Source organism: Thamnophis sirtalis, unplaced genomic scaffold (genome assembly GCF_051295495.1).
Source record: "Thamnophis sirtalis isolate CommonGarterSnake01/CBP01778 unplaced genomic scaffold, rThaSir2_p1.2 scaffold_2, whole genome shotgun sequence".
In the NCBI taxonomy this organism is placed as follows: domain Eukaryota; kingdom Metazoa; phylum Chordata; class Lepidosauria; order Squamata; family Natricidae; genus Thamnophis; species Thamnophis sirtalis.
In genome coordinates, this window is record NW_028261382.1 from 23,469,578 (window position 1) to 23,495,583 (window position 26,006).

General features: G+C 52.8%; 4 protein-coding genes across 17 annotated transcripts in view; all 4 read left to right on the forward strand.

The window, feature by feature from the left end:
* The first annotated feature begins 383 nt into the window (after positions 1–383).
* TTLL13 (tubulin tyrosine ligase like 13) lies at positions 384–12,058 on the forward strand. 10 transcript variants are annotated; one of them, XM_014069207.2, is made up of 16 exons: positions 384–505; positions 677–953; positions 1,105–1,145; positions 1,563–1,681; positions 2,245–2,375; positions 3,017–3,173; positions 3,335–3,478; positions 3,727–3,812; positions 4,295–4,520; positions 5,243–5,427; positions 7,553–7,741; positions 7,846–8,029; positions 8,325–8,525; positions 10,624–10,966; positions 11,315–11,582; positions 11,814–12,058. In XM_014069207.2, the coding sequence occupies exons 2-16, from the start codon at positions 688–690 to the stop codon at positions 11,983–11,985; spliced, it is 2,712 nt and encodes a 903-aa protein (XP_013924682.2). In that variant the 5' UTR covers positions 384–505; positions 677–687; the 3' UTR covers positions 11,986–12,058. The 10 variants fall into 10 exon arrangements, with proteins under 10 accessions (XP_013924682.2, XP_013924697.2, XP_013924691.2 ...); XM_014069222.2 differs by having other exon boundaries at positions 11,844–12,058; XM_014069216.2 differs by having other exon boundaries at positions 11,342–11,582.
* A 3,074-nt stretch (positions 12,059–15,132) lies between these two features.
* Positions 15,133–16,499, forward strand: NGRN (neugrin, neurite outgrowth associated). Its single transcript, XM_087704430.1, has 3 exons — positions 15,133–15,577; positions 15,650–15,760; positions 15,836–16,499. Exons 1-3 carry the CDS (start codon positions 15,468–15,470, stop codon positions 16,137–16,139), a joined length of 525 nt encoding a protein of 174 aa, XP_087560556.1. The 5' UTR covers positions 15,133–15,467; the 3' UTR covers positions 16,140–16,499.
* A 3,721-nt stretch (positions 16,500–20,220) lies between these two features.
* RCCD1 (RCC1 domain containing 1) lies at positions 20,221–22,390 on the forward strand. Of its 3 annotated transcripts, none has more exons than XM_087704437.1 (6): positions 20,225–20,885; positions 20,959–21,112; positions 21,186–21,307; positions 21,404–21,663; positions 21,938–21,967; positions 22,042–22,390. In XM_087704437.1, exons 1-6 carry the CDS (start codon positions 20,528–20,530, stop codon positions 22,276–22,278), a joined length of 1,161 nt encoding a protein of 386 aa, XP_087560563.1. In that variant the 5' UTR covers positions 20,225–20,527; the 3' UTR covers positions 22,279–22,390. The 3 variants fall into 3 exon arrangements, with proteins under 3 accessions (XP_087560565.1, XP_087560563.1, XP_087560564.1); XM_087704438.1 differs by having other exon boundaries at positions 20,238–20,885; positions 21,404–21,709; XM_087704439.1 differs by lacking the exon at positions 21,938–21,967 and having other exon boundaries at positions 20,221–20,885; positions 21,404–21,709.
* A 688-nt stretch (positions 22,391–23,078) lies between these two features.
* KIF23 (kinesin family member 23) overlaps positions 23,079–26,006 on the forward strand; it is a 33,592-nt gene continuing 30,664 nt past the window's right edge. For 2 of the 3 annotated variants that reach the window (XM_087704434.1, XM_087704435.1), the window contains exon 1: positions 23,079–23,585. In XM_087704434.1, the coding sequence (XP_087560560.1) occupies positions 23,572–23,585 (14 nt within the window). In that variant the 5' untranslated portion in view covers positions 23,079–23,571. The remainder of the gene's footprint in view (positions 23,586–26,006) is intronic. The other variant, XM_087704436.1, reaches the window with a different exon arrangement.

Consider the following 26,006-nt stretch of genomic DNA (forward strand, 5'->3'; position numbering starts at 1 on the left):
AGTTGCAGTCAGCATCGAGCCGATCCGGAAGTCACTGGATTAGGAAGGCTTTCCTTAGGTTCCCAGAGATTTTGCGAACATCTCTGGGACCACTGGAGTTCCCCCCACGTCACTGTCTCTACGGGACAGCTTAGATTCAAACGAATCGTCCAAAAAAGACTCCGGTATAGATGGTCATTCAGGAAATGCCTGAAAGTCCGTCTTCTCACTGCTAAGCCCCGCCTTCTTCCTCCTGGTAGCTCCAAAAAAGAGGCTTTAATTGCTCGCCTCCTACCGCTGCCCACGGGCCGAGCAGAAACCTCTCAGCCGCAAGGGGCGCCCCGTCAAACCATCCCGTCGCCCACAGATGACGAAAGCTTCGCGTCCTTCGTTGTCGTGGCGCCAGGGCTCCGCGCGCCCTCCGTAGACCGCCTGAAGGGCGGGGCTCCTGGTCGGCATGGAGACCGCGTCGCGGCCCGAGGGAGCCTCAGGCGCCGCCTCTGTGCCAGGAGAGCCGCCGGGCTCGGTGAGCGGGGCGGGCGAGCCAGGCCGGCCCACCGCGAACGAGGCTTTTTCCATCCGTGCGCGGGGAGCGTGTCCCGGCTGGGCGGGCGGCAGGATGGCAGTAATAATGGTTGCGCTTGTCACAATCGCTGCCGCCGCCGCGCTGACGGCCCGGCCGCTGCTCTCGCCCCAGGGCCCGAGAGGATGAAGATCGGCCGAGAAGAGAGCAGCGAGTCCGAGAACGAGAGCGACGAGGAGGACGAGGAAGAGGAGGACGGCGGCCTGTCGGACGAGTCTGCCAACGAATGCTTGAAGAGGCCGGAAGCCGAGCGGAAGGATCCTCCGCGCGCCTCCCCTCCAGACAGAGGCCCAGAGCCCGGCCGGGAACAGCCCGGGGCCGGCCCGGAGGAACCCACGGCGGAGGAGGCCGAGCCGGAGGAGCCCCGGCCGAAAAGGAAGAGGAGGCACCGGTGCGCTCCCTGAGGACGGGCGGGAGGGGGGTGCAGCGCCCCGGGCCTCCTCCTGCGGCCGGTCGGCCGGCCGGAGCTTCTTATGGGAGGCCAGCAACGCCGCCTTCCCCTCTCCCGCCCTGCGCGACGCCCTTCTCCCTTCTCCTCCTAGGCTGCTTTCCATCAACCTCGCGAACTGCAAATACGAAAGCGGTGAGTAAAGGTGGCTTCTTTGGCGCTTCCCTCTGCACCCTCGGCCCAGAGATTGCTACAGAATCAAAGCAAAAGGGAAATCACCGGAGGTAACCTGACTTCCACTCCTGTCTAACGAGTGAAATCTCCGGGGGTTTCTGGAGTGGGAGAAGCAGGCAGGAGTCGGCTATAAAGTCTTCCTTTATTAGCTTTGTGCCAGTAACGCAGGAATGAGCCACTGCTGTCTGATCTGGGCCAGGAGAGCCACTGGATGCCTTGCTGGGAAAGGGAGGATTCCAGGGACTCCCTTGGAGGGGTTGAATAATCTGAATGATCCTTCCTGATGTTCAAGTACCTGTAGCTTCTGGTCCTGCAAGCAAGGCCAGAAGATGATTGCCTCTTGGAACCAGCTTTGTCCATCTTCTTACTTTGCTGCAGTTAGGCGTGCTGCTCGGCGCTGTGGCCTGAAAGAAGTGGGGGAGGATGAGGAGTGGACTGTTTACTGGACTGACTGCTCAGTTTCACTGGAGCGTGTCATGGAAATGAAGAGGTTCCAGGTACCCAGCACAGCCAGGGTGAAGGGAGTGGAGAAAATGAAGTTCTGGTTTCAGTTCTTGTATAGCTTGGGAAGGATGGCTGACTGCCAAGTTCTTAAAGTGGGGAGCCTTTTCCTGGAGTTGAGGAGATGGAAAGGGAGAGGGAGAGGCACTAGGATCTGGTATATCTTGCGGCAGGGCTTATACTGCCCATTCCATGTAACTCCCAAAAGTGGGAAAAGATATGAAGAGCCTCAGAAGCATGAGAATAGGGACTCACCAGAGGGGGGCCATAGCTGGGTTCCTATCTATAGTATTTCCACTCCACCCCCATATTCTCTTATGCAACAATTCACTTTGTTTAGTTATTGGGTGAAATGAATAAAACGTTGCTAATGTGCCTTTATTTTTTATTATGGAGGTTGGGTTTTTACATGTATTCATAATTATTTTCTTAAATGTTAAAACTGTTGGGAAGATGCATTCCGTGACTGAGAATTGGAGCAAAGCATTCTGCAGAGCAACAAAACAAAAGCTGTGCCAAGACACTTCCATTTTCTTCTTCTGCTTTTGTTTCATTCCAGAAAATCAACCATTTTCCTGGCATGGCCGAGATCTGCCGCAAGGACCTGCTGGCCCGCAACCTCAACCGGATGCTGAGGCTCTTTCCTAAGGAGTACTGCATCTTTCCTCGCACCTGGTGTTTGCCAGCTGAGTGAGTGAATGAGAGGCAGTGATGGTTGTGCCAGCCACAGAGAACCCTCTCAGTTGACATGGCATGGGATGCTGGAGGCACGTGGGTCAGTTACATGCCAGTCCCTATGTCTGTGATGGCAAAACTATGGCACACGTTCCACAGGTGGCACACAGAGCCATGTCTGAGAGCATACGAGGCATTGCCCTATGTCAGCTGCAGCGCGCAAGTGCATGCTAGCCAGCTGATTTTTGGGCTTCCAGAGGGCGGGAGGAGGCTGTTTCCACCCTCCCTAGGCTTCAGAAAAGCCTCCGGAGCATGTGGATGGTGGAAAACAGGCCCAATGGGCCTATCAAAAGTTTGGAAACAAACTTCCGGTTTGCCCGTTGGACCCATTTTTTTGCCTCCACAGGCTCAGGAGGCTTTTCTGAAGCCTGGGGAGGATGAAAAATGGCCCAATGTGCCTACCAGAAATCCGGAGGCTTCTGTGAGGCCTGCACGCATGCGTGGAGGGGGAGTGCAGGGGGGTTGTGCATGCATGCATGGGGAGAGGGCATTGCATTATGGGTGTGGGCACGCACACACACGGTATTGTGCACGCGCCCTTTGGCATTTGAGCAGAAAAACATTCGTCATCACTGCCTTATGTTTTCTTTCTGCAGCTATGGGGACTTCCAAGCCTATGGACGAATGAGGAAGAACAGGACGTACATTTGCAAGCCGGACAGTGGCTGCCAGGGGCGGGGCATCTTCATTACCCGGAACCCTAAGGAAATAAAGCATGGCGAGCACATGATCTGCCAGCAGTATATTACTAAGGTAGGCCCAGGTAGGCCCAGGAGGCCAACAGTTATCCAGCCCTGGGGCAGAGACAAGAGCCCCAGACAGTTGAGAATGTGGTTTCGGCACGTGTGCTCTGGGCTAGAATCAGCCAGCTGGGAATTGTTCCTTTCCCTCAGTCTCTCATCCTCTCTTTGTAGCCCTTCCTCATTGATGGCTTTAAGTTTGACATGCGCATTTATGTCTTGGTCACTTCCTGCGACCCCCTGAAGATCTTTGTCTATGAGGAGGGGCTGGCCCGCTTTGCCACCATGAGGTACATCGAGCCCAACAGCAGCAACCTGGTAAAGAAGCCCAGGAACTGGCATTCACTTTGTAGGAAGATAAGCTGTTGGTGTCTGATGGGGCTTTGGGAATGACTATGGAGAACTTGACATGGTGAACGCCATCCTTGGGTCTGCAGGGCTCCCTGGGCTGGCACATTGTTGGTCCAGGGGAACAAGGAGAAGGTGAAGCAGGTGGGCAATGGGAGAATTCTAATGGCCTTCAGGAATGGAGAATCAGGCTCCCCCTTTCAATGTCTCTCTCATAGGATGACATCTGTATGCACTTGACCAACTATGCCATCAACAAGCATAATGAGAATTTTGTGCGGGATGACAACATGGGCAGCAAGAGGTATTGCTTGTACCCAATCCCTTGCAGGAGAGGAGGCAGCACTTCTGCTAGTAGGGACTGGTGTGTGTGTGTGCACGGAATAGGACACCAGGTGCCCATTTGTAGGAAACGAAACGTTTCTCAACTCCATGAAACAGCTGCTTTGAAAAAAGTTGACTTGCCTCATCTGTGCAGCTCCTGAGGGGGCAACAAGGCATACCTGCGTCCTGGTGGGAAAGGCTCTGTCAGGATCTCCATCTCAGCTGGGAGAAGTCTCTCTGCTTTAGAGCAAATAGCTGTACCCACCCTGGACAAGGCTGGGAACTATAGGCTTCTCTGCACCCCTCTGTGACTTAGAGGAAGGTGGCTGCACACCAAGGGAAAGCCAGGCTCCCTTGGGAAGGACCTAAAGTTCGGGGGGGGGGGGTTGCTCAGTGATCCTAGGGCAGTGCTGGAGTAGAATTGCTCCTGCAGCAGCTCTTCTCCCTCTCTTGACTCAACAGGAAGCTGTCTACCTTGAACACTTGGATGCGGGAGCATAGCTATGACACAGCTGAACTGTGGCGGGACATTGAGGACATCATAATCAAAACGCTCATTGCTGCTCACCCAGTTCTGAAGCACAACTATCGCACTTGCTTCCCCAACCACATCTCTGGTTGTGCCTGCTTTGAGATTCTGGGTTTCGACATCCTCCTTGATCGGAAACTCAAACCGTGGCTTCTGGAGGTAGATATCCTTCCCAAAGCCGTTTGACAGTGAGATGGGTGAGATATAAATTAAATATCTACTTCCATCTGAAGCAGGAAGCGTTGCCCTTTGGTTTACCTGCTCTAGAAGATGTTGAATTTTGAATTAAATAGGAATGAGATCCTGCTCAGAGATTTTGAAAGTTGGGGATGAAGTAGGGCAATCTATTTAAACATCCATCAAGTAGTAGAAACAGATATTTCAAATTAAGAACCGTCCACTCAGTTTCTATTGCCACCCCTTCCCATCATCTCCTTTAGCAGAGAATCTCCTGAGTTGCTTCTCTTTGAGACCCAAAGGAACAGTTTCCTCTGCCTGAAGGGATACCCATTTTTTATTCTTAGTAGTTTCTATGGAGATTCTCAGCTATCCAGGTCATGGTAGTCCCAAAGGTGCTTTTTAAAGAGGCAACTCAACTTTCTGGTTTCTCTTTGAAGATGTTTCGCTTCTCATCCAAGAGAAGCAAAACATTTTCAAAGAGAAAGTAGAAAGTTGAGTTGCCTCTTGAAAAAGTACCTTTGGGATATTCTTAGTAGTATTCTCTCCTAACCCAGGTCCTACAAACAGCCTTATGAAGCTGTTTTTTTAGGAAATTAAAAAACAAGAAGAGATATCAAAGAGATGTTGTGATTCCCCTGGTTCCTCAGGTCAAAATGAATGCAAATGCTGCCTTGGGGGGGCATCTTTGATCCCTCTTTCAGGTCAACCATTCTCCCAGCTTTACCACAGACTCACGTCTGGACCGGGAAGTGAAGGATGCCTTACTCTGTGATGCTATCAATCTCATCAACCTGCGGGCCTGTGATAAGAAGAAGGTGCTGGAAGAAGACAAGAGGCGGGTGAAGGAGCGCCTTCTGCAGCCCCACCAGCAGCCCCGAGAGGCCAGGTAACTCTGTGAGCCCCTGCCAGAGGGCCCTCGCCATTCTCTGTCCAGCCACCGCAGGGGAGGCAGTCATAGAGCAAGCGGAGAATCTGAACTGTACACTGTGGGCACAATTACAGGTAGTCCTCAACTTGCAATAGTTCACTTTGTGACCGTTTGAAGCTACAACGGCACTGAAAAAAGTGAGTTATGACCATTTTTCACACCTATGACCATCGCAGCATCCCCATTTGTCATGTGATTCACATTTGGATGCTTGGTAACTGGGTCTTCTTTATAAGGGTTAGAGTATCCTGGGGTCATGTGATCACCTTTAGTGACCTTCTGACAAGCAAAGTCAATGAGGAAGGCAGATTCACTTAATAACTGTGTTACTAATTTAACAACTGCTGTGATTCACTTAATAATTGTGGCAAGAATAGTCATAAAATGGGGCAAAGCCTACTTAACAAATTTCTCACTTAGCAACATACATTTTGGGCTCAATTGTGGTTATAAGTTGAGGATTACCTGTATTAGGCAAGTAAATATGTTGACTATATAATCATTTGTATGCATTTTTCTACCTCCAAGCTGTATAAACGGGAATGCTTAGTGGATGCAAGCCCTTTCAGGTGATCTGTATTTGCGTATTGAGGGAGGGTGTCAACTAAGGAGATCAACACCCTATATCAAGATGTGCATAATTATTAGGCAACTTCTTTTCCTCAGGCAAAATGGGCGAAAAAAGAAATTTAACTGACTCTGATAAGTCATAAGTTGTAAAAAGTCTTTCAGAGGAATGCAGCACTCTTGTTAAGATATTGGAGTGGGATCACAGAACCATCCAATGTTTTGTTGCCACAAGAAATGTGTTGAGAAAAAGACGCAAATTAACTGCCAAAGATTTGAGAAGAATCAAATGTGAGATTGCCAGGATACCCATCCTCCTCCAGGGCTGTCATCTTCCAGAACTGCAACCCACCTGGAGTGCCCAGAGGTACAAGATGTTGAGTGCTCAGAGACATGGCCAAGGTGAGGAAGGCTGAAACCCAACTACCACTGAACAAGACACACAGGTTGAAATGGCAAGACTGGGCCAAGACATAGCTGAATATTTTCCAACGGTTTTAGGGACTGATGAGATGAGAGTGACTCTTGACGGACCAGATGAAAGGGCCTGTGGCTGGATCAGTGATGGGCACAGAGCTACTCAAGACGCCAGCAAGGTGGAGGTGGGGGACTGGTATGGGCTGGTATTATTGAAGGTGAGCTAGCTGGACCTTTTCGGGTTGAAGATGGACTCAAAATCAACTCCCAAACCTACTGCCAGTTTTTAGAAGACACTTTCTTCAAGCAGTGGAACAGGAAAAGTCTGCATCTTTCAAGAAGACCATGATTTTTATGCAGGGCAATGCTCCATTGCAGGCATCAAGGTACTCCACTGTGTGGCTAGCCAGTAAAGGCCTTAAAGGTGACAGAATAATGACCTGACCTAAACCCTATGGAGAACTTGAGGGCTCTTCTTAAATGGGAGATTTATGGTGAAGGAAAACAGTACCTCTCTCTGAATGGTGTCTGGGAGGTTGTGGTTGCTGCTGCACAAAAAGTTGATTGTCAACAGATCAACAAACTGACAATTTCCATGAATGGAAGGCTTATGACTATTATTGAAAAGAAGCGTGGCTATATTGGTCACTGATACATTTTTTTAAATGTCAGAAAAGTTTATTTGTACATTTTGAGCTGTTTATTCTCACTTTAATAGATGAAAACAAAGAAGATGGGGAACATTTCATTTTTCATTTAGTTGCATAATAATTCCACACACTAATAGTTGCCCAATAATTGTGCACACAGATATTCTCCTAAGAAAACCAGAAACTCACTTTTACTTTCTTAAACATTCAGGTTGAGGTTTATTAACATTTTGGATTGACCTAGAGCACTGTATTCCTTCAATAATAAAATTAATTGTCTAAAATACAGCTTGCCTAATAATTGTGCACACAGTGCACAGTGTAGGCTGGTGTGTGTGTGAGAGAGAGAGGGAGAGAGGGGGGGGGAGAGAGAGAGAAACCCAGGGCAGGAAGATTTCCTATGGCCCAGTGTGTCTTGGGTTTAGGGCCAGCTCTTTGTTATCTTCCAGGCGTGAACAGATGGAGAACAGCCAGGCCGCCTGGCTGGCCCAAGCAGAGAAGTACGAGAACAGTCACCTGGGCCACTACCGGCGCATCTTTCCCTCACATGGCACTGAAAAGTACAGCCCTTTTTTCAAGCACAGTGGATCCCTCTTCCAAGAGACGGTAGCCTCCAAGGCCAGAGAAGAGTGTGCCAGGTAGCACGGGAGTGTTAGAAATGGGGCTTTTGGGTCCTAATGAAAGTCTGCAAGTATAAGAGCAGTCTTTGTGACTGCTGACTCTGTGGCCCTTTCCACCCCAGGCAGCAGCTGGAGGAGATCCGTCAGAAGCAGGAGCAGAGGGAGAACACAGCTGGGAAGAAGAAACGGGAAGTGAAGGAGAGCTTGCAGGGGGAGTCGGCTGGAGAGAAGGCTCAGGAGAAGAGCAAGGGCAAGGCTGCCCTCACCCGAATGGCGTACAGCCACAGCAAGACCTGGAGCCCCAAGGTGCCCTGCAAGCAGGGTGGGGGTGGGGCACTCCCTTAGCTTCTGTATGGCAAATACATGGACTTCTGCCCAAATGAAGTCCAGGTGGAGTTCTACACAGGGCTGCATGAACTCGGGAGAAATCGGTGTTGCCTTCAAAGGAAGCCACCGAGTGGCTGAAATCTGATACTGAGGACTCTGGCTGGAATGCATAGCAAAAGAGCTTCTGGTTTTGCTTTCTGGAAAGTGTTTAAAAGTTAATTTAAATGGGCATATGTGCATTTTTGAATTAACACGCTGCTGTTCTGCTTGCCAGATGGCCTCCTTACAGTATGACAGCATGACTCCCCAAGCCATAGTGGAGGAAGAAGAAGTCGAGAGAGTCAAGGCCCTCCTGCGGCGAGAAAACCTCATCCGGGGGCTTGGCATTGTTGACCAGCTGACCCGCCTGTTGCGCAGCGCCGAGCCAAAGTCTGTGGAAGTCCAGAGGCCCCACATCAATGTCTCTGAATGCCAGGTGACCCTCTGCACAGACCTGTCATCCTGGGAAAGGGCTGGGCATCAACATGGTCCAGTGGGGAAACTCAAGGCTGCCTGTAGCTGGGCAGGACCATTTGGCCATTCAATGCGAGCCCAGCTCAGGGCAGAAATTCAGAATAAAGACTTCCCATCTGATGAATGGGAGCCCCCTGCTTCTACTTTCAGTCTGTTTTTATTGTCATTAGTTTTTCCCAACATTCAGCCAGAGTCTCCCCCCCCCCACCCCCACTCCGCTTAACCTTAATGGATTATTCTATGTTCAGATTCTTAGAACAATCTTCAGTGTGACATCCTGTGGAGCAGTGCTGGGTTCTAAAAAAAAATTTACTTCCGGTTTGGTGGGCATGGCTAGGGTCAGGGGAGTATGGGACTGAGTGGCTATGGTCAACTTGATGTCACTCACACACACTCAGTCACATAACACCTCACTACCAAGCCACGCCCACCAAAATGGTGGCAATTTTTTTGACAAGCCAGGGGAAGGGAGGCGCCAGGCTAGGATTCTTCTCTGTCTCCTGGATGGCATGGGGACGAGCTGAGCAGCCTGCTCTTGAAGTGGCAGCTGTTACCGATGGGCTTGGCCCTGGGCTCTTGCTCCATCTGCCCAGGAGATGGAGCCCAGGGAGGAAGGAAACAGCTATTCAGGTGGTCCTGCCTGGCATCCTCGCCAACCGGAGACCAGCCCGGGATTCATTCAGAGGCCACAGACCCAACAGAGGCAAGCGCTTGGTGGGGCAGCCATGCTTGCCCGCTCCTAGCCTGAAGCCTTGCGACCCCCCTGCCCGGCCAAGCACAGTTCACCTGCATCAGGAGGCACCTGGCAGCGCCGGTAGGTCTCCCTGGTGACAGTCGGTTGCAGCACCACCTCCTCCAGCCTGGGCACAGCCGGAGCCACCTGAGCACCCTCTACACCCGAGCTGTTCGAGGAGCCCTGAGGCCTCGACTCAAAGGCACTTGCCGGGCTGGAGGAAGTGGCACTGCCAGGTGCCTCCTGGCACAGGTGAGCACAGCCGCCCTATCAAGAGGAGTGCTTGCCTCTGTTGGGTCTGTTGCCTCCAAAGGAGTCCCAGGCCGGTCTCTGGTTGGCGGGGATGCCGGGAGGAACCGCTCTGAATGGCCGTTTCCTTCCTCCCCTCCGATCGGCCTCCTGCAGCCATCTTGTGGTGTGCAAGTGCCTTTCCTCCCACCGCCCTCTCCAGTATGCGAAGCTTGCTGGGCTGCAACCACAGCAGCTTTGGGAGACGCTGGCCGGTGGGGAGGGGTGGGGCTAGACTAGTGCAAATATTGCTTACCTGTGTGTAGGCAGGAGGAGGCAGTTGTGTGGATGCACGTGGCAAAGGCGAGGCAGGACAGGTGTTTGGGTTGATTTTGGGGCGTGGCCAGCCAGCCATCACTACCAGTTCGGCGATCCATGCCCAATTACCACTATCACTTCTCCCGAACCAGTGTGAACTGGGAGCAACCCACCTCTGCTGTGAAGTATTTGATGGGCCTGTGGTATTTCTATGCTAAACTCTTCCCTTCCTCCCTTGGCCTCTGTTTCTGGCCCCCCATTTCTGTTCCTTCCCCTTCTCTTCTGTGCCAGGGTGTGTTTGCAACCCTCTTAAAGCTGGTGTCCGAAAGAGGAGAGCGAAGCAGAATCCCCTGGAGCTCTTGCTTCCATTGATGTGATCTAATGACTGGCTGAGACCTGTCCCTGCCCCTCCAGATAATAAAGCAATCAATTGCCTAAATGGAAGGGCCCAAATATGCCGTTAATAATTTTCTGATTTGTGGTGTGCCTTTGAGTCAGTCTTGACTCCTGGAAATGGCCTGGACTAGTCCCTGCAAGGTTTTTCAAAAGTGATTTGTTCCTGCCTCCTTGGACTAAGAGAGAGGGACCAACCTGTGGTCACCCAGCTGACTTCTCACCTGGTGAGAAGCATGACTCTCATTTCCCAATCTGAGGTATTAAACAACCTGTCCCCTACAGGGCAGGGTGAGTCATTGCAAAAAATCTGCACCTTTCAGAGCCTGGTGGGTGGGACAGGAAGGTTGTTTTCCCAAAACATCAATTTGATGCTTTTCTCTTCCAGCCGCACTTTCTCCAGGATGTGTTCAACAACCACAACACCCAGGACCTGATGACCCTTGTCCCCCTCTCCCTCCTGAGGGGTTCAGCTCAGGAGCTCGGCCGCCAGATCCTGCAGCAGCAACCCACAGCACGAGTCCAGCTGCTGGGAAACCAAGGCTTCATCCCAACGATCCTGGGAGCCCTCTCGGGCCTTGGCCCCCCTCGCGAGCCACAACTCCACTTCCAGCCACCCAGGAACCTCAGCTGGCTGGGCACAGCCATGGTGGGCGAACCTTGCACTCTGGCACGGATGCTGAAAGCAGGAGGGCAGCGCTTTGCCAGTGCCAAGAATAAAGCAGAAGGCAGTGAGTGTTTGGCTGGGAGCTGGGGGTCCTTGCAGGGGCCTTCCCTGTGGGGCAGCGTTCCAGGGCTCAGGAGAGCACAAGGGCTCTAGAAAGTAGCAAACTTGGGCCAGACCAAGAGACGTCCTTGCCCCCTTTGGCCCTGTGCGGAGGAAATAGTATTGGGGGGGCAGGGGAGGATAGGAAGAAGCTGTGCACCTTCCCACAGTCAGTTCTGCCCCCGAGAACCATTTTGGCCACAGAAAAGGGGCAGAGGGGATTCTGGACTTGGAGCTGCTGTGGATCTTGGGGTGCAGAAGAGATTCAGGTCCATTTACTGACTTGCAGATCTCTTGTCTGGTTCTGCTCAAGATCTCCAGGTGCCATTTCCTTTTCCAGACAGAGTTGCATCGAGCAAGAGACCTCTGTACCTGAGCCCCAGCTCCCTGAATTGCCTCTCCCACCCTCGAAACGTCGCAGGCACCATATACAGCAGCTTCCCCTTCCCATCTGTTGCAGCTCCTCTCAACCATGCTGCCCTGCAAGGACTGGCCATCAACTCAGCTTCAGCCCCCCTCATCCGGCGCGGGAGTCCCCATCGTGCCACCACTGTGGCTGCTATGCATTCCAGCCAAGCCAGGTAGCAGCCCCCTCACTTCTTCCCTCACCCTGAGTTGGGGCCAAGCCTGCGACTCCTAGCCAGCTGGCCTTTTCTTCCTTCAGGAAGGGGACCTGACCCGAAATCTCAGCAGATCCTTGGAGCCCAAAGAGTTGGGGCTGGGGGGTGTCTGTTACTGATCTATGCGCCGGGGGGCAATAGCAGAGAATGAATCTCTGCCCTGGTACATCCAGACACCTGCATCTCTTTCAGCCGTTCTCCCAAAAACTTCCACCTCTGCAGAGCCGTGTTTCCCCTCCAGCTAACAGCAAGTTCTGAGAACGGTTCTATGCACTTGGGCTGCACCCCTCCTCTGCTCTCTCTGCAAGCCAGGTTCCCGCTGCAGATGCCAGTCAGCCTGCCCAGGCCCTGGGACAATTCATGAGAAGCCCTGTGGGCTGGGAAGAGGTTTCTTTTGTAGCCAACTTTGTATTAAAGTTTTATACAGTTCTACCCACGAGGGTTTGTCCGTCCTTTCATTGACAAGCTGCACCATCCTCTCATTTGTTATAGTTACATGTACCTTTGCATCCACAGAGCCCCATGTTTTTCACACTTGTTGGCTTTACACTTCATGATTTAACTATCCTTTCAAAACTTTGCATGCTGGTAGCCTTGTGGACAGTTTGCAAAAAAAGAGCTACCAAATCTTACGCTGGTTGTTAGAGGACTTTTGCTGCTAATTTGTGCCTCAGTCCTGAATGTAGGATTTGCAGGAAAGATACTAAGGAACTAGAACACTAAGTGCGTTGCCAGGACAGGAACAAAGTTTGAAAATTTTTATTAAGAAATTGTCCTGGAACAAGGACTCCAGGAGATGAAGCACCAAAAGAGATGCCTAGAGCGCCGCTGGAGGACCAGTAAATTGAGTCAGACCGAGCACTGATGAGAGCCTTTATCAGAGCCTATCTCGTGGCAATACGGGCGGCGAAATGCTCGTATTTTGCCGCCCTTATTGCATCCGCTGAATCGCGCCCAGCCGCCTTGTTTAGAATAACCCGCTCCCTCTTGAAAGGGAGGGATGCGGATGACCCTTTACAAGGTAGAGCTGAGGAATTTGTTCAGTATTTAACGGATAAAGTTGCTCGGATTCGGACAGAGCTGGACTCCAATTGCACGGTACCAGCCGAGGTAATGGGGGAAGGTCTTGAGCATACTTTATGGATTCAGTTTCAACTTGCTTCTCCTGAGGAAGTGGACAAGGCCATGGGAGCGGTGAGTGCCTCCACTTGTATACTGGACCCGTGCCCCTCCTGGCTGGTCTCGACCAGCAGAGAGGTGACACGTGGCTGGATCCGGACGATAGTTAACACCTCTCTCCGGGAGGGAATCTTCCCACCCCACCTAAAGAATGCGGTGGTGAGACCCCTCCTGAAGAAACCGTCTCTGGACCCAGCCATTTTGAGCAACTATCGTCCAGTCTCCAACCTGCCCTTTGTTGGGAAGGTTGTTGAGAAAGTGGTGGCCTCTCAACTTCGACGGTCCTTGGATGAAACCGATTATCTAGATTCCTATCAGTCGGTTTCAGGCCTGGTTACAGCACGGAAACTCCTTTGGTCGCGCTGATCGATGATCATAGGGGTCACCCCTCTATCCTTGTGCTCCTTGACCTCTCAGCGGTCTTCGATACCATTGACCATGGTATCCTTCTGCGACGGTTGCGAGAGGTGGGAGTGGGAGGCACCGTTCTCCGGTGGTTCTCCTACCTCTCGGGCAGGTCGCAGTCGGTGTTGGTCGGAGGGCAGAGGTCGACCCCAAGGTCCCTCAACTATGGGGTGCCGCAGGGCTCAGTCCTGTCCCCCCTCCTATTTAAAATCTACATGACGCTGCTGGGTGAGATCATACACCGGCACGGGATTAAGTACCACCAATACGCGGACGATACGCAGCTGTATCTGTCCGCCCCGTGCCAACTCAGCGAAGCAGTAGAAGTGATGTGCCAGTGCCTGGAGGCTGTTAGGGTCTGGATGGGAGCAAACAAGTTGGCACTCAATCCAGACAAGACCGAGTGGCTTCTGATGTTCCCTCCCAAAGATTGGCCAACTATTCCATCTCTCAGGCTGGGGGGTGAAATTATACGCCCCTCAGGGTCCGCAATTTGGGAGTCCTCCTGGATCCCCAGCTGACTTTAGAACACCATTTGTCGGCTGTGACCAGGGGGACCTTTGCCCAGGTTCGCCTGGTGCACCAATTGCGACCCTACCTGGATCGGGAGGCCCTTCAGACAGTCACTCACGCCCTTGTGACCTCAAGACTGGACTACTGTAACGCGCTCTACATGGGGCTGCCCTTGAAGAGTGTTCGAAGACTTCAGTTAGTCCAGAATGCAGCTGCGAGAGCGATTGTGGGTGCACCTAGGTATACCCACGTTACACCTATCCTCCGCGAGCTGCACTGGCTACCCATTAGTCTCCGGACCCGCTTCAAGGTGCTGGTCATTACCTATAAAGCTCTACATGGCATCGGACCTGGGTACCTGAGAGACCGCCTCCTGCCAATTACCTCCCATAGACCGATTAGATCTCACAGGTTAAGTCTCCGGATTCCATCTGCCAGCCAATGTCGGCTGGCGACTCCCTGGGGGAGAGCCTTCTCTGTTGCAGCTCCAGCCCTCTGGAATGACCTCCCGGTGGAGATCCGGACCCTTACTACCCTCCCGGCCTTCCGCAAAGCCACCAAGTCCTGGCTGCTCCAGCAGGCCGGGGGGCTTGTGAAACATCCAACCCCACGGAAATTGTGAATGTTGCGTCTTTTTTAAAGTGTTGTCTTTGTCTATTTATCCCCCTTCCCTTGTCTGTTGTGAGCCGCCCGGAGTCCTCCGGGAATGTGCAGCATACAAGACAAATAAATAAATAAATAAGTAAGTAAATAAATAAATAAGACAAGGATGCCTGCAATCACCTTTACTATTTATATTGACTTTTGAAATCTTGAACAGGAATATTAGACAAGATTCAGAAATTAAAGGAATGGAGATAAGAGGAAAGGTATAAATCACAAGCATTTGCAGACTGTGATGACAACACAATACAAAGGCAACAGCAAGGAGCTGGAACCAGAGGCTGGTCTTTACTCAGCAGCAGCCATCTTACAACTTCCTGCCCCCAGATCACATGGCTAGAAATGTTAACTGTTTCCTAGCATGCATAAAGAACGGCATAACAATTGAAGTTGAGATATAACATAAAGTATACACATCATTACACAGACGATTTAGTATTTATTGTTGAAGAACCATTGGAGACAATTCCTAAACTATTACAGAGTTTTTGAGATTTAGCAAGATTGAAAATAAAGTTACAGTCAAAAACCTTGTACAAAAACAAAAAGAACAATTGGCAGAAAAAGTGGACTTGCAGAGTTAAGAAGGTTAACTGGATGATGCTGAGGCTGACACAGTTCTGCCATTGGAGGCACGAGATGGTAGGAGAGATGCTTGCAGGCGAAAAAGTTACGCTGTTGGTGGCTTCACCCGCATCTCCGGGGGCAGATTTTCCCAGCAGCCGCCCTGGAAGGCCTCCGGGGCTGCCTATGTAGGCCGCACCATAAGGGCACCACATCTTTTATGGACACCGTTCTGGCTGGGCAAAAAGTAAGGAGTTTCGTGTGTGGGCAAAACTTTTACACGAACAACGCAAACGCAACATAGCGGAGAGAAGGGAACGTCCGAGGGCAAAGCATCTAATTGGAAGCCACACGGGGACTTCTACGCAAGCGCCTTCCGAGCGAGAGGCGGAAGCGAGCGAGGCGCGGGGCGGGGGCGCATCTTTTAGCCTCGTCTCCGGGCTGCCTGGGGGCCCGCAACCCGGAGGGCGGATCCGGAGGGGCGCAGAGAGGCCGAGCCGAGAGCGGGGCCGCCTTCCGGCCATGAAGCCCCCGCGGGTGCCGGACCCTCGGAAGCTGCTGGCCGGGCTAGCGGCCGTCCGCGGCGACGGAGGAGTCCCGGCGCTGGACGAGCAGCTGCAGGAGCTGGAGAAGTAGGAGCCCCCCCCGCGCCTCCCCCCCCCGCGCCTCTCCCCCCCCCCGCCTGACCCGTCTCTCGCCCGCAGGAGGCTGCAGTTCCGCGCCCGGCAGAGCCGCGAGCGGCGGCTGCGGAAGCTGGTGGAGCCCGCGGAGCCCCCCGAGCGCGCCTTAACCCTCCGCGCGATGGAGCAGATACGGTAAGGAGAGTCGCGCGGGGACCCAGCTCGCCCCGTCCAGGCCCCCCGCCCGCCTGACCCTCCCTCCCTCCGCAGGTTCCTCCGCCGCGCCTTTCCCGAGGAGTGGCCGGACGGCCGACTGGCGCAGGGCTTCGGCGTGACGGCCGAGGTCATCCGCCGGGTGCTGAAGAGCCGCTTCCGCCCGTCGCCCGAGCGGGGCTTGAAGCAGGACGCCCGCGCCGGCGCCCGGCCGCGCCCCACGCATGCCTACGGAGCCGTCCCGGGGGCGCTGAGCCTGCCGTCCGCCCCGGAGCTCCATCCGGACAGTCGCAAGAGGCGGGGGCCGCTTCCTGGATCTCACCGCCGCGGAGCCTTCAGTAGCGAGGGAGCCCGCGGCTGAGCAGGGGAGGAAGGGGCGCGAGAGGCAACCGGGGAGGCCCCGAAGAGCCGGCTGCCTCTCGAAGCTGCACCTGGGCAGGAGGGGCAGCTGCTTCCCGCTCTTGTCCCGCCAAGCCACCACCTGATCGGCCCAGGATTGGGGATTGTGTGGGGGAGGCCTAGAAGAGGACCCCCTCTCCCCGCCTCTCTGGGTTCCTTGGGCCTTTTAAACAGGGGCGATGGATGGTCCTAGAGACAAAGGCTGCGTTTTTCTGGCCTGCTGATTTCCCCCCAAATGCAGCATTATGGCCAGTGACAGACATAAGAGCCCCATGGCTGGCTCTGTGCTCTCTTGGAGAGAAAGCGCCCAAATAAACACTCTGATCCACAACTCTTAAGTGTCTTTTTTTAGTGCAGTAAAGGCCAATGTAGTCCATGTTTCCAGGGTCCGGCTTCTGGGACGGGCGAGGCGGCCTGCCAATGTGGAATGGATGCAACTTAAGCAAAACCTGGCAGTCTTGGGAAGGCAGCTCTTCCGGACTGTTTGTGTAGGGCAGTTTAGAAAGGAATGGTTTTTATCTAAACCTTTGTTGGGAGCTTGTGCTTAATCAGAAATACAGAAGTATTTAGAATAATAAGAGTTGCAAGGGACCTTGGAGTCTTCAAGCCCAGCCCCCTGCTTGAGCAGGAGATTCTATACCATTTTAGGCAAATGGTTTTCTAGTCTCCTTTTAAAAGCCTCCAGTGATGGAGCCCCCACAACCTCTGGAGGCAAGCAGTACCACAGGCTAATTTTTCTCATTCTTAGGAAATTCAATCAAGTAAATAGTAGCCCAACCAAGGAGCTGCCAAACAAGCCAACAGTAAGCAGCCCAAAGAACCTCTTAGACCACCTTCACCAACACTGACAGGGCCACTAGAACCTCAACTGAGAGCAAAGTCTTTATCAACACTGATGATACCTGATGAAACATCTGCAAGAAAACAACCAAGCTCAGAGAGCACCCGGGACCTCTAATTTCCTTCTGCCATTCTGTCATGATTTCCTTATTGTAGTCTTACTTAAGAGTAGAACTTGCCCAAGGGCTCTATGGATGTTGGGGAGAAGCCCAATTCCCTGCCCCAGTCTTCCCTTGTCCCTTCCCTTGAGAACATACAGTCACAAGGGAAAGGGGGGGTCGGCTTTTGAAAGAAGCCTCACTCAAGACGCAGAGGAGGGGAGTTTTTTCCTGATGTCTCCTCCCCTTTTCACTGCTACATTAGTGGTAAACCACTGTTTGCCTCATCTTGACTCACAAGAGGAGGGTGGCCTGCTGATTTGGTGACCTTGTCCTAAGGAACAATTGAAAATGGTTTTCTACTCGTCCTATTTTATTCTCATTCGGTAATATGCTTCCCTCAAGTTCAGCTTGGTGAATACCGTTCCCTTGGCCAGGTATCTCATCATGTCTGTCATAAAGAGGAAGGGGTACATGTTTTTAACATAGACAAAAATCCATGCTTAATGTCAAAGACCCATCTTTTCTTCAAAGAACGATGGAGCGGCCATCCTGGACTTTGCCAGTTGGATGAAGCCTCTGGCTAGGTTTTTATCCACAAAGTTTCTGAGCTGCTCCATCTCTCTCAGGATCATTGTTCTGACCCAGGCTTCCCCAAAAAGCATGAGGCAGAGTCCTGATCCCGACAAAACCACTTTTATTAAACAAATGTGAATTCCTCTCATTTACATTCAACAAGTCTTGGCAAACAGTCTTTCAAAGGAATATTTATGACTACAGATCTTACCTATCTTGGAAAGCTGCCATGTAAATATTTTACAAATTAGGTGCTGTACAAGGAAAGACTGGGCAGAGTCTCTGAAATTCACAGACAGAACCTTCACACTCTTGAAATGAATCTAGGGAAACCCCCCCCCCTTTCGCTCCTCTCTTATTTCCTATGGGAGGGACCAATCACCTTCCACCTGTGACTTAACTCCCAAGTCTACCCTGATTTCTGAGTTATTCTTTTCTTCTGGCACCTCTGCACAGGCGCACACTGGGAACAGCCTCACTGTTGTCTAGCTCCATAGGCACCTGATCACTGCCAGATGGCCTTAGCTCCGTCTCTGCCTCAAATGCAGAGCCCTCGTCCGAGTTTTCCCCAGCCTCCAGGAGTGGCCCATGCTCCTCCCGAACCTCCTCACTGTCAGACTCTGCTGCCAACTCCACTGGCTGGCCACAACAGTCACTGAGTATGTCTTTGGTTTGGGTAATTTCGCCCCTGGCAGTGACTGAATCCTTATTTTCACATCCCACAAGGCAGCCTGAGCATGTGTGAGATGTCTTAGGCAATGAGGCTTGGAGAAATGCAGAGGTACCAGAGGCAGGAGAAGCAGTGCAGACAACATGGTTCATGACGTAAAGTTTTCTGCTGACTCCAGAAAGGAAGTAAGGGTGGGTGGAAAACGTGTCACCTCAATTGTGGGGAGAAAACATTTGTGGTTGTTGTCCAAAGGAAACACCAAATACCTGCTGATGCTCTTTGGGAATAACCACCATCCCACCAGCTTCTTAGTCATAGATTACAAAAGAAACTTGAAGAGAAACATGTCCTCAAGACTCATCTTTAGATTGATTTTTCCTTCTTTGTAGCATCTTTCTCTCCCTCCCAAGCCAGGATACCATGCTGAAACAAATCAGGAAAAATGGGGGGGGGGGGAGAGAAGTCCAGTTTTGAACTCAGAACATCTCACCTCATTCTGCCAAGATTTTTTCTCCATCAGCTGCTGTTTTAACAGAAAGATAAAAATTAGAATATTTGGATACAAACCAAACAAAGGAAGGATATTACTATGTGTGTACAGCAAGTCTAATGCTCATAATCCCTCCTTCTTCTCCCTTACCCCCCATGGCAGCTCCCCCATAATACCACTGGAGAGGCCACTCCAGCCCTCACTCCCATCTCCAATCAGCTGCCATTGCCAATGTCTAGACTAGTATTTGCTAATCTTGGCAAGGATAGGAGGACTTCAACTCCTAAACTGACCCCTGGTTGGAGAATCCTGGAAGTTCTAGTCACCCATCTTGAAGGTGCCAGAGGTTGAGGAATATTAGTCTAAGCAAATCTAGAGATGAGACATGGCTATCCCAAGACAATTATTCCATCTTCATATGGGACATTTTTCACATTCCCATCAATAAGAACAGTTATCTCAAAATTCAGAATTTTTTTTTGCTAAGGCAGTCCAGGGACATAGCCAGCCAACTTGTGCATAAAATAGGTAACAGTTTGCATGCCAGGCATTTCTAGTGTCAAAAGGCTCATATTGTTCAGAAGATGTTCCCGGTCTTTTGTTAAAATAGCTTTCTTATCATTTAAATTGTTGATTCAACTCTGGAGCAACAAAAATAAAGGAATTACTTTAAGCTTGAACTGAGAGAGGCAGTTTGGCCTAGAGGTTATCTTATCAAAAGGGTTTTAAAGTAAAACTGAGGGAGGGCGTCCCATTTTGGGCCTGGAAGTCCTCCTGCACCAACCTGGAAGCCAGAAATGGGCAGTGGGAGTGGGGTGCATGCACGGGGGTGTTTGCATGTGCGTGTGGAAGAGTCATGGGTGCATTGCATTATGGGGGCGGGTGGGCAGGCGCTTTTGGCATGTAACAACAAAAAGGTTAGTCATCACTGCTATGAAGCCTTAGTAAGACTGCACCTAGAATATTGCATTCAGTTTTGGTCACCACACTATAAAAGATGTTGAGACTAGAAAGAATGCAGAAAAGAGCAACCAAGATGATTAGGGGACTAGAGTCAAAAACATAAGATGAACGGCTGCAGGAACTGGGCCTGGCTAATCTAGGGAAGAGAAGGATGAGGGGAGACATGAGAGCATCTTCCAATATTTGAGAGGCTGCCACAGAGAGGAGGTTGGTCAACCTATTTTCCAAAGCATCTTTGAAGGCCAGACAAGGAATAATGGATAGAAACTGACCAAGGAGAGATTCAACCTGGAAATAAGGAGGAATTTTCTGGCAGGGAGAACAATCAACCCATGGAACATAAGTTGCCTTCGGAAATTGTGGGAGCTTCAATCACTGGAGGCTTTGAAGAAGAGACTGGACGGCCATCTGCCAGAAATGGTGTAGGGTCTCCTGCTTATGTGCAAGGTCCCTACAAGGTCCCTTCCAACTCTATTAATCTGAAATCTGATGGTACCCCTTGAGCCCAGAAGGTGCCTGGCCCCTCGTTCGAGCGCACAGGCCACACCCCGCGGCTTCCAGGCCTGCCCGGCTTTCTCTGCGCGGCGGCGGCGGCAATGGCCGTCACCCGCCCCTGGGCTGCCGTGGTCTGCCGCTTGGGGGCTTAGGCGATCCTGGCCGCCGGCTGAGCAGGCCGAGGCTGCCGTCCCCGGGCGGCTCCTCGCAGCGAAGGAATGACGCCGGGCGGGGAGAGCGGCTGGTTCGGCTTCGGGTTCCGCTGGACCGGCGGCGCGGAGGGCGGGCCCGAGCCGCTGTCCGCGGAGGGCCTGGGGCCGGTGCGCCGCGTGAGGCCGAGCTGGAGCTTCGCGGCGGTGGTGGCGGCCGGAGGGCCGGGACGGGTGCGGCTGCAGGGCGCGGTGGCGGCGGCGCTGCCGGAGGACTGCCTGGACGCGCTGCCCTCCGAGACGCACGTGCTGCTGCTGCGGGAGGCCGCGCTGGAAGCCTGGCCCGCCGCCACTGAGTCGGACGCGCTGCTGGACGGCCGGCCGGCCTGGCGGAAGGAGCTGCGGGCAGAGGAGGCGGCGGCGATAGGTGGGTGGCGGCCGGGAGGGAGGGAGGGGGGCGCGACCTGGCCCCCTCCAGCTGACCGGCCCTTTGCCCACAGAGCTGCCGCTGGTGCCCGGCGGCTACGTGGCTCCCCGGCCGCCCTTCTTCACGGCGCTGCCCGCCGCCCTCCCGGCGCGCCGGTTGCTGCTGGGCCTGGAGCACGCGCTGCTGCTGGCGGCCGGCGGGGCGCTCTTCTCCTGGGGCGGCGGCAGGTGAGCCCGGGCGGGCGGAGGGCCGGGGCGTGTGTGGCGGAGCAGGACCCAGCGCCCTTCCGTCTCTGCGCAGGCACGGGCAGCTCGGGCACGGCGACCTGGAGAGCCGGCGGGAGCCGCGGGCGGTGGAGGCGCTGCAGGGCTTGGCCGTGGCGGAGGCGGCGGCGGGCGGCTGGCACTCGGCGGCCGTCAGCGGTGAGCGGCGCTGGGACGGGCGAGGCGGCCCCTTCCCTGGGCAGACGGCGAGCGGGGGAGCCCCCCGACGGCTACTCACCCTCCTCCCCTCTCCAGATGCGGGCGACCTCTACTTGTGGGGCTGGAACGAGTCGGGGCAGCTAGGGCTGCCCTCCAAAAAGGCCAGCGAGGCTGCAGCAGCAGCCGCCGAAGAGGCCGGTTCGGACCCGCGGAATCGCCCCCTTTGCGAGCGCAGCGTTGCTCCGGGCAGCGACAGGCTGGAGGCGGGGGTTTCGGACGGGCCGGGAGGCGACGAAGCGCCCTTCGTCTCTCTGCAGGCCTTCCCCGCCCTGCTGGACTTGCCCGAGGAGGCCGAGGTGCGGCGGGTCAGCTGCGGGTCCCGACACACGGCCGCCGTGACGGGTGAGCGGGGTGGGTCGGTTGGGATGGCGGGCGAGCAGAGGGGCCACGCCTGGGACTTGGGGGTTCCACCCCGCAAAGGCCCTCCTCGCAAACCGGGGGAGATGGTCGCTCGGGGGCTCCGGTGGGGGGGGAGGGGGCTAGACAGCTGTCCTTCTCCAGCTCTCCCCCTGCCCCCATGGCAGCCCTGGCTGCAAAGGGAAGGCCTCACCCTTTTCCTTTCCTTTTCAGGGCCCGGCCATCTCTACACCTGGGGCTGGGGTAGGTGAGGCGCTTGGGAGGCTGGGGGGCTTGGCCAGAGGTTTTGGGGGGCCAACAGTTGCTTTTCTTCCCAGGGAAATATGGTCAGTTGGGGCACCAGGACGCAGCCACCTCTGACCGGCCAAGGAGAGTTTGCTACTTTGTGGAGAGGAATCTCAGGGTGCAGGATGTGGTCTGTGGGCCGTGGAACACCTTTGTCCAAGCTGCGGCTGCCAAGAGTGGGCCATGAAGAAGCCATGTCCAGCAGGCCTTTCCCTGGAGGCCGAGCAGCCTCACAGAGCTCCATCTTGATTCAACTGGACATCCCGTGAACGAGAATTGGGCCATGTTTACATATCAGAAGCACAACATTAAATGCAGAATAAAATTATCTTTTATGTAGAGCAAAGTCTGACATTAAAAAAAAGCTTTTTCAAAACAGTAGTTTTGCTGCTCACCTACATCTTTGAACAAGCGAACAGCCACACAAATAAATAAGAGGCTGCTGTAGTGAGGAAGGTGCAAATCTAGCCATGATCATTAAATGTACAGTCGAAGTGCCAGGGATGCCAGCCCAGCCAGGAGACGGGCCAGTTGGTGAAGAGGGAGGTGGTGCATCCTTGTAGAGGACTCCCTTCCTGTGCCCAAGGTGAGCAGGAGGCCACTGCTAAAGAGCAGGCCCTGGGCGGACAAGGTTGCCCAAGGAAAGGAGGAAGGCAAACCTCCGCCTGCTGCTCCCCATGAACAAGGCAGCAGGCCACGGCCCAGAAGCTGCTGCATCTAAACCTTTATTCCCTGTAACATAAAACTTGGAAATCAATCCTCTGAAAGTTTTTTCTTAAGCCACAAACTAATCCACGAAATAGGACGCCCCGCAGATCATCTCGCACGCCGTCGTATCAGAAGCGCCGGGAGCCAAGCCGCCGCAGCCCTCCGACAACCCGCTCGCCCGGCTCTCCATCTGTGGCCCGCAGCCAATCGCCGGTGTTGAGATGCCCTGCAATAAGATGGCGGCGTCGGGAAGTCTGCCCCCTGCTGGCCGCGTGAAGTTGCCGACGTTGAGTCGTCCCAGGCCTCGTCCTCCTGGACAGTCACGTGACCAGGGGAAAAGGGGGTGTGATCAGGAGTTGGCGAAGGAGGTCTTGCCTCAGTCAAGTTAGTGGAGCCAGTGAGGGTCTCTTGGATTTAAACGGCATTTAAATTTCTGCAGATTTCTGTGTTTCTGAAAGCCGTTCGGCGTCACCTTGAGCAGCCACATAGATTTTCTTAATAAATAATAGATCAACGATGCGCGCGCCTTTGGATTTGGGTTGACCAGGCTGAGCTCCCAACTCCCACAGTTGCCGCCGACTTTCCCTTTTTCCTTCAGGCTCCCCAAGCGGGGAAGGGAGGGGAAGCAGCAGCGGCACTTGAGGGTCTCCCCCAAACGCCTACGGGGAACTCACCCCAGAAAAAGAGCTGCCGGAAGCCCAGGCTCCTGGCGCCCGCCCGCCTTTATGACGCCACAAGCCAAACGTCCGCCTCCTGTCCCGCCCCCTCTCCCCCGATTGGCTCTATTTAAAAACGGGGCGGTGCAACGGATGCTGGGAAGTGGAGGGAACGTTTGAAGCGGTCCGGGCGGCGCGATGAAGGCGGCGGCGTAAGTTTTCCCCCGCTCCTTTGGGAGGGCCGCGGTGGGCGATGCGGCGCGCAGCCCGAGGCTTCTTCCCCGGCGGAGCTGCTCCGGCCTTGGCCTAGGGTTGCGGGGGGAGCAGCGGTGCGAAGGAGCTGGGCCGCCGCGGAGGAGAAGCCCGACTTCCCCGGCCTTCTTGGAGTTGAGATGGGTGGAGGGCCTTGCCAGGAGCCTCCCGCCAGGAGGGCCTCCTCCTCTGGGACGGGAAGCCCCGGCTCGTCTCCTTCCATCCGTATCGCCGCTTTAATGCTGATCTCTTTCTTATCCTGTTCCCATGAAGCAGCTGCTGGGAAGGGCCAGGTGCCTCTTGCTGCGAGTTTGAATTGCTTTGTTTATAGGCAGATTTTACAGGCAATGCAGAACTTGCCTGTCGGTTTTGGGAGTTCGGTTAAGGCTTTTAGGAAGTGTGCTACATTTGCAAAAGGCGAGGCTTGAAGCTCGGCATGATACATCCTTTTAGTGAGTGCTTACTTTCCCCGAGTGATGCTTTCTAGGTGTAGAAATAAATTTCCCATCGTCCCCCATTCACCACTAGTGTATTTGGTACTTTAACCTGTTCTTCTAAACGAAAGCAGTGGGATAATAGTCAACTGCTGTACAGGTATAGGAATGGAATCGTCAGCCTTTTCAGATAAAGGGTATAGTATTAATCTACACATTAGCAGTGTTAAAATATGATCAGACACATTGTAAAAAAATAATCTTGTGTTTTGGCTGTTACGATTTGATTTGTGAGCTGGCCATAGATTATATGGATGTTACAGTGCTATTAAGTAACATTATATTGCCAGCATCTAATAGATGAAATGATAAAGAAAATTGGGGTAAGACAAGGAGCCAAACAAATTGCACAACTATACTAGGCATTTTCCGTGGGGAAAGTGGTGTGAATTTTAAAAAAACGAATCACTGGTGAATTTCAACTGTTTTGCCTGTCATTTTGATACTCATATAGCAAAACGCTTAGATTCATATACCACTTCACAATGCTTTGCAGTCCTCTAAGCAGTTTACGGAGTCAGCATATTGCCCCCAAGAATCTGGGTCCTCATTTTTACTGACCTTGGAAAGATGGAAGGCTGAATCAACCTTGAGCTGGTGAGACAAGAACTGTTGGCAGCCTCATTTAGCAGAAGTAGCCTGCAGTACTGCATTCTAACCACTGTGCCACCATGGCTCCTATATGGGAATTTTAGTTCTACATTTTAAAAGTTGTTGAGGGCCCTGCTTTTATGGTACAGTGGGGAGAAAGGGCACAGCAGCTACTCACTGATAGGATTTTCACATTAAGGAGGCTTGGCCTTTGTGAGACAGTAGAATGGTGGGTTTTGAATCTCCTACCAAAATTCTGGTGGAAAATAGTCCAATATTTCCAGCTTTCATTTTCCTTCTTTTACTGTCTAAGGATTTTACTCTGTGGATGTGGGTTTTGTGTTCACAATAGTTAATCCAGAAATGTGGAAAAATTGAGCATATTTTTTTCTTGCAAAAAGAGTGATTAAAGCAGGAGCGGTGGCAGTTAGCACTCTCAAGAAGAGGATTTTGCATGTAGTTGTTATGGATATTAGAAGGCATCTTCTAAGTCAGGGGGCACCAACCTTTTGGACCTCAGGAACCACTAAATTCATAATTTTAAATCCTGTGGACCACTAAGATGAATCCAGTGCACTGCTCGCCGAAGCACCTGGACTCCCAGTGCTGCTGCAACCTTAAACCCTCAAAGAGCCATTTGGACCTGTTTCCCACAGAAAACAAAACACCAGGATCTCTCATCTCTCTCTTTCTTTCACCTCTCTTTTTCTCTCATCTTTCTTTCTCCTCTATTTCTCATCACTTTCTCTCATCTCTTTTTTTCTCATCTCTTTCTCTCTTTTTCTCACCTCTTTTTCTCTCATCCCTCTTTCTCCTATCTTTCTCATCTCTTTCTCTCATCTCTCTCTTTCTTTCTTTCTCTCTCTCTCTCTCATCTTTCTTTCTCCTCTATTTCTCATCACTTTCATCTCTTTTTTTCTCATCTCTTTCTTTCTCTCTTTTTCTCACCTCTTTTTCTCTCATCCCTCTTTCTCCTATCTTTCTCATCTCTCTTTCTCTCATCTCTCTCTTTCTTTCTTTCTCTCTCTCTCTCCCTCCCTCCCTCTCTCTTTCTCTCATCTCTCTCTTTCTTTCTCTCTCTCTCTCTCTCCCCCTCCCTCCCTCCCTCTCTCCCTCTCTCTCTCTCTCTCTCCCCCCCCCCACCCTCTCTCTCATGGGCCAGCCAGTGTCTTGGGGCGGAGAGGAACTTGTGTGTGTCCCAATCGCGCAGCACGAACAAGGAAGAAACGCCCTGAGACCCAGCAAGAGATGAAGCTTTGCTCCTGATCTGGAATATGGAGCGAATCTCCATTTCCC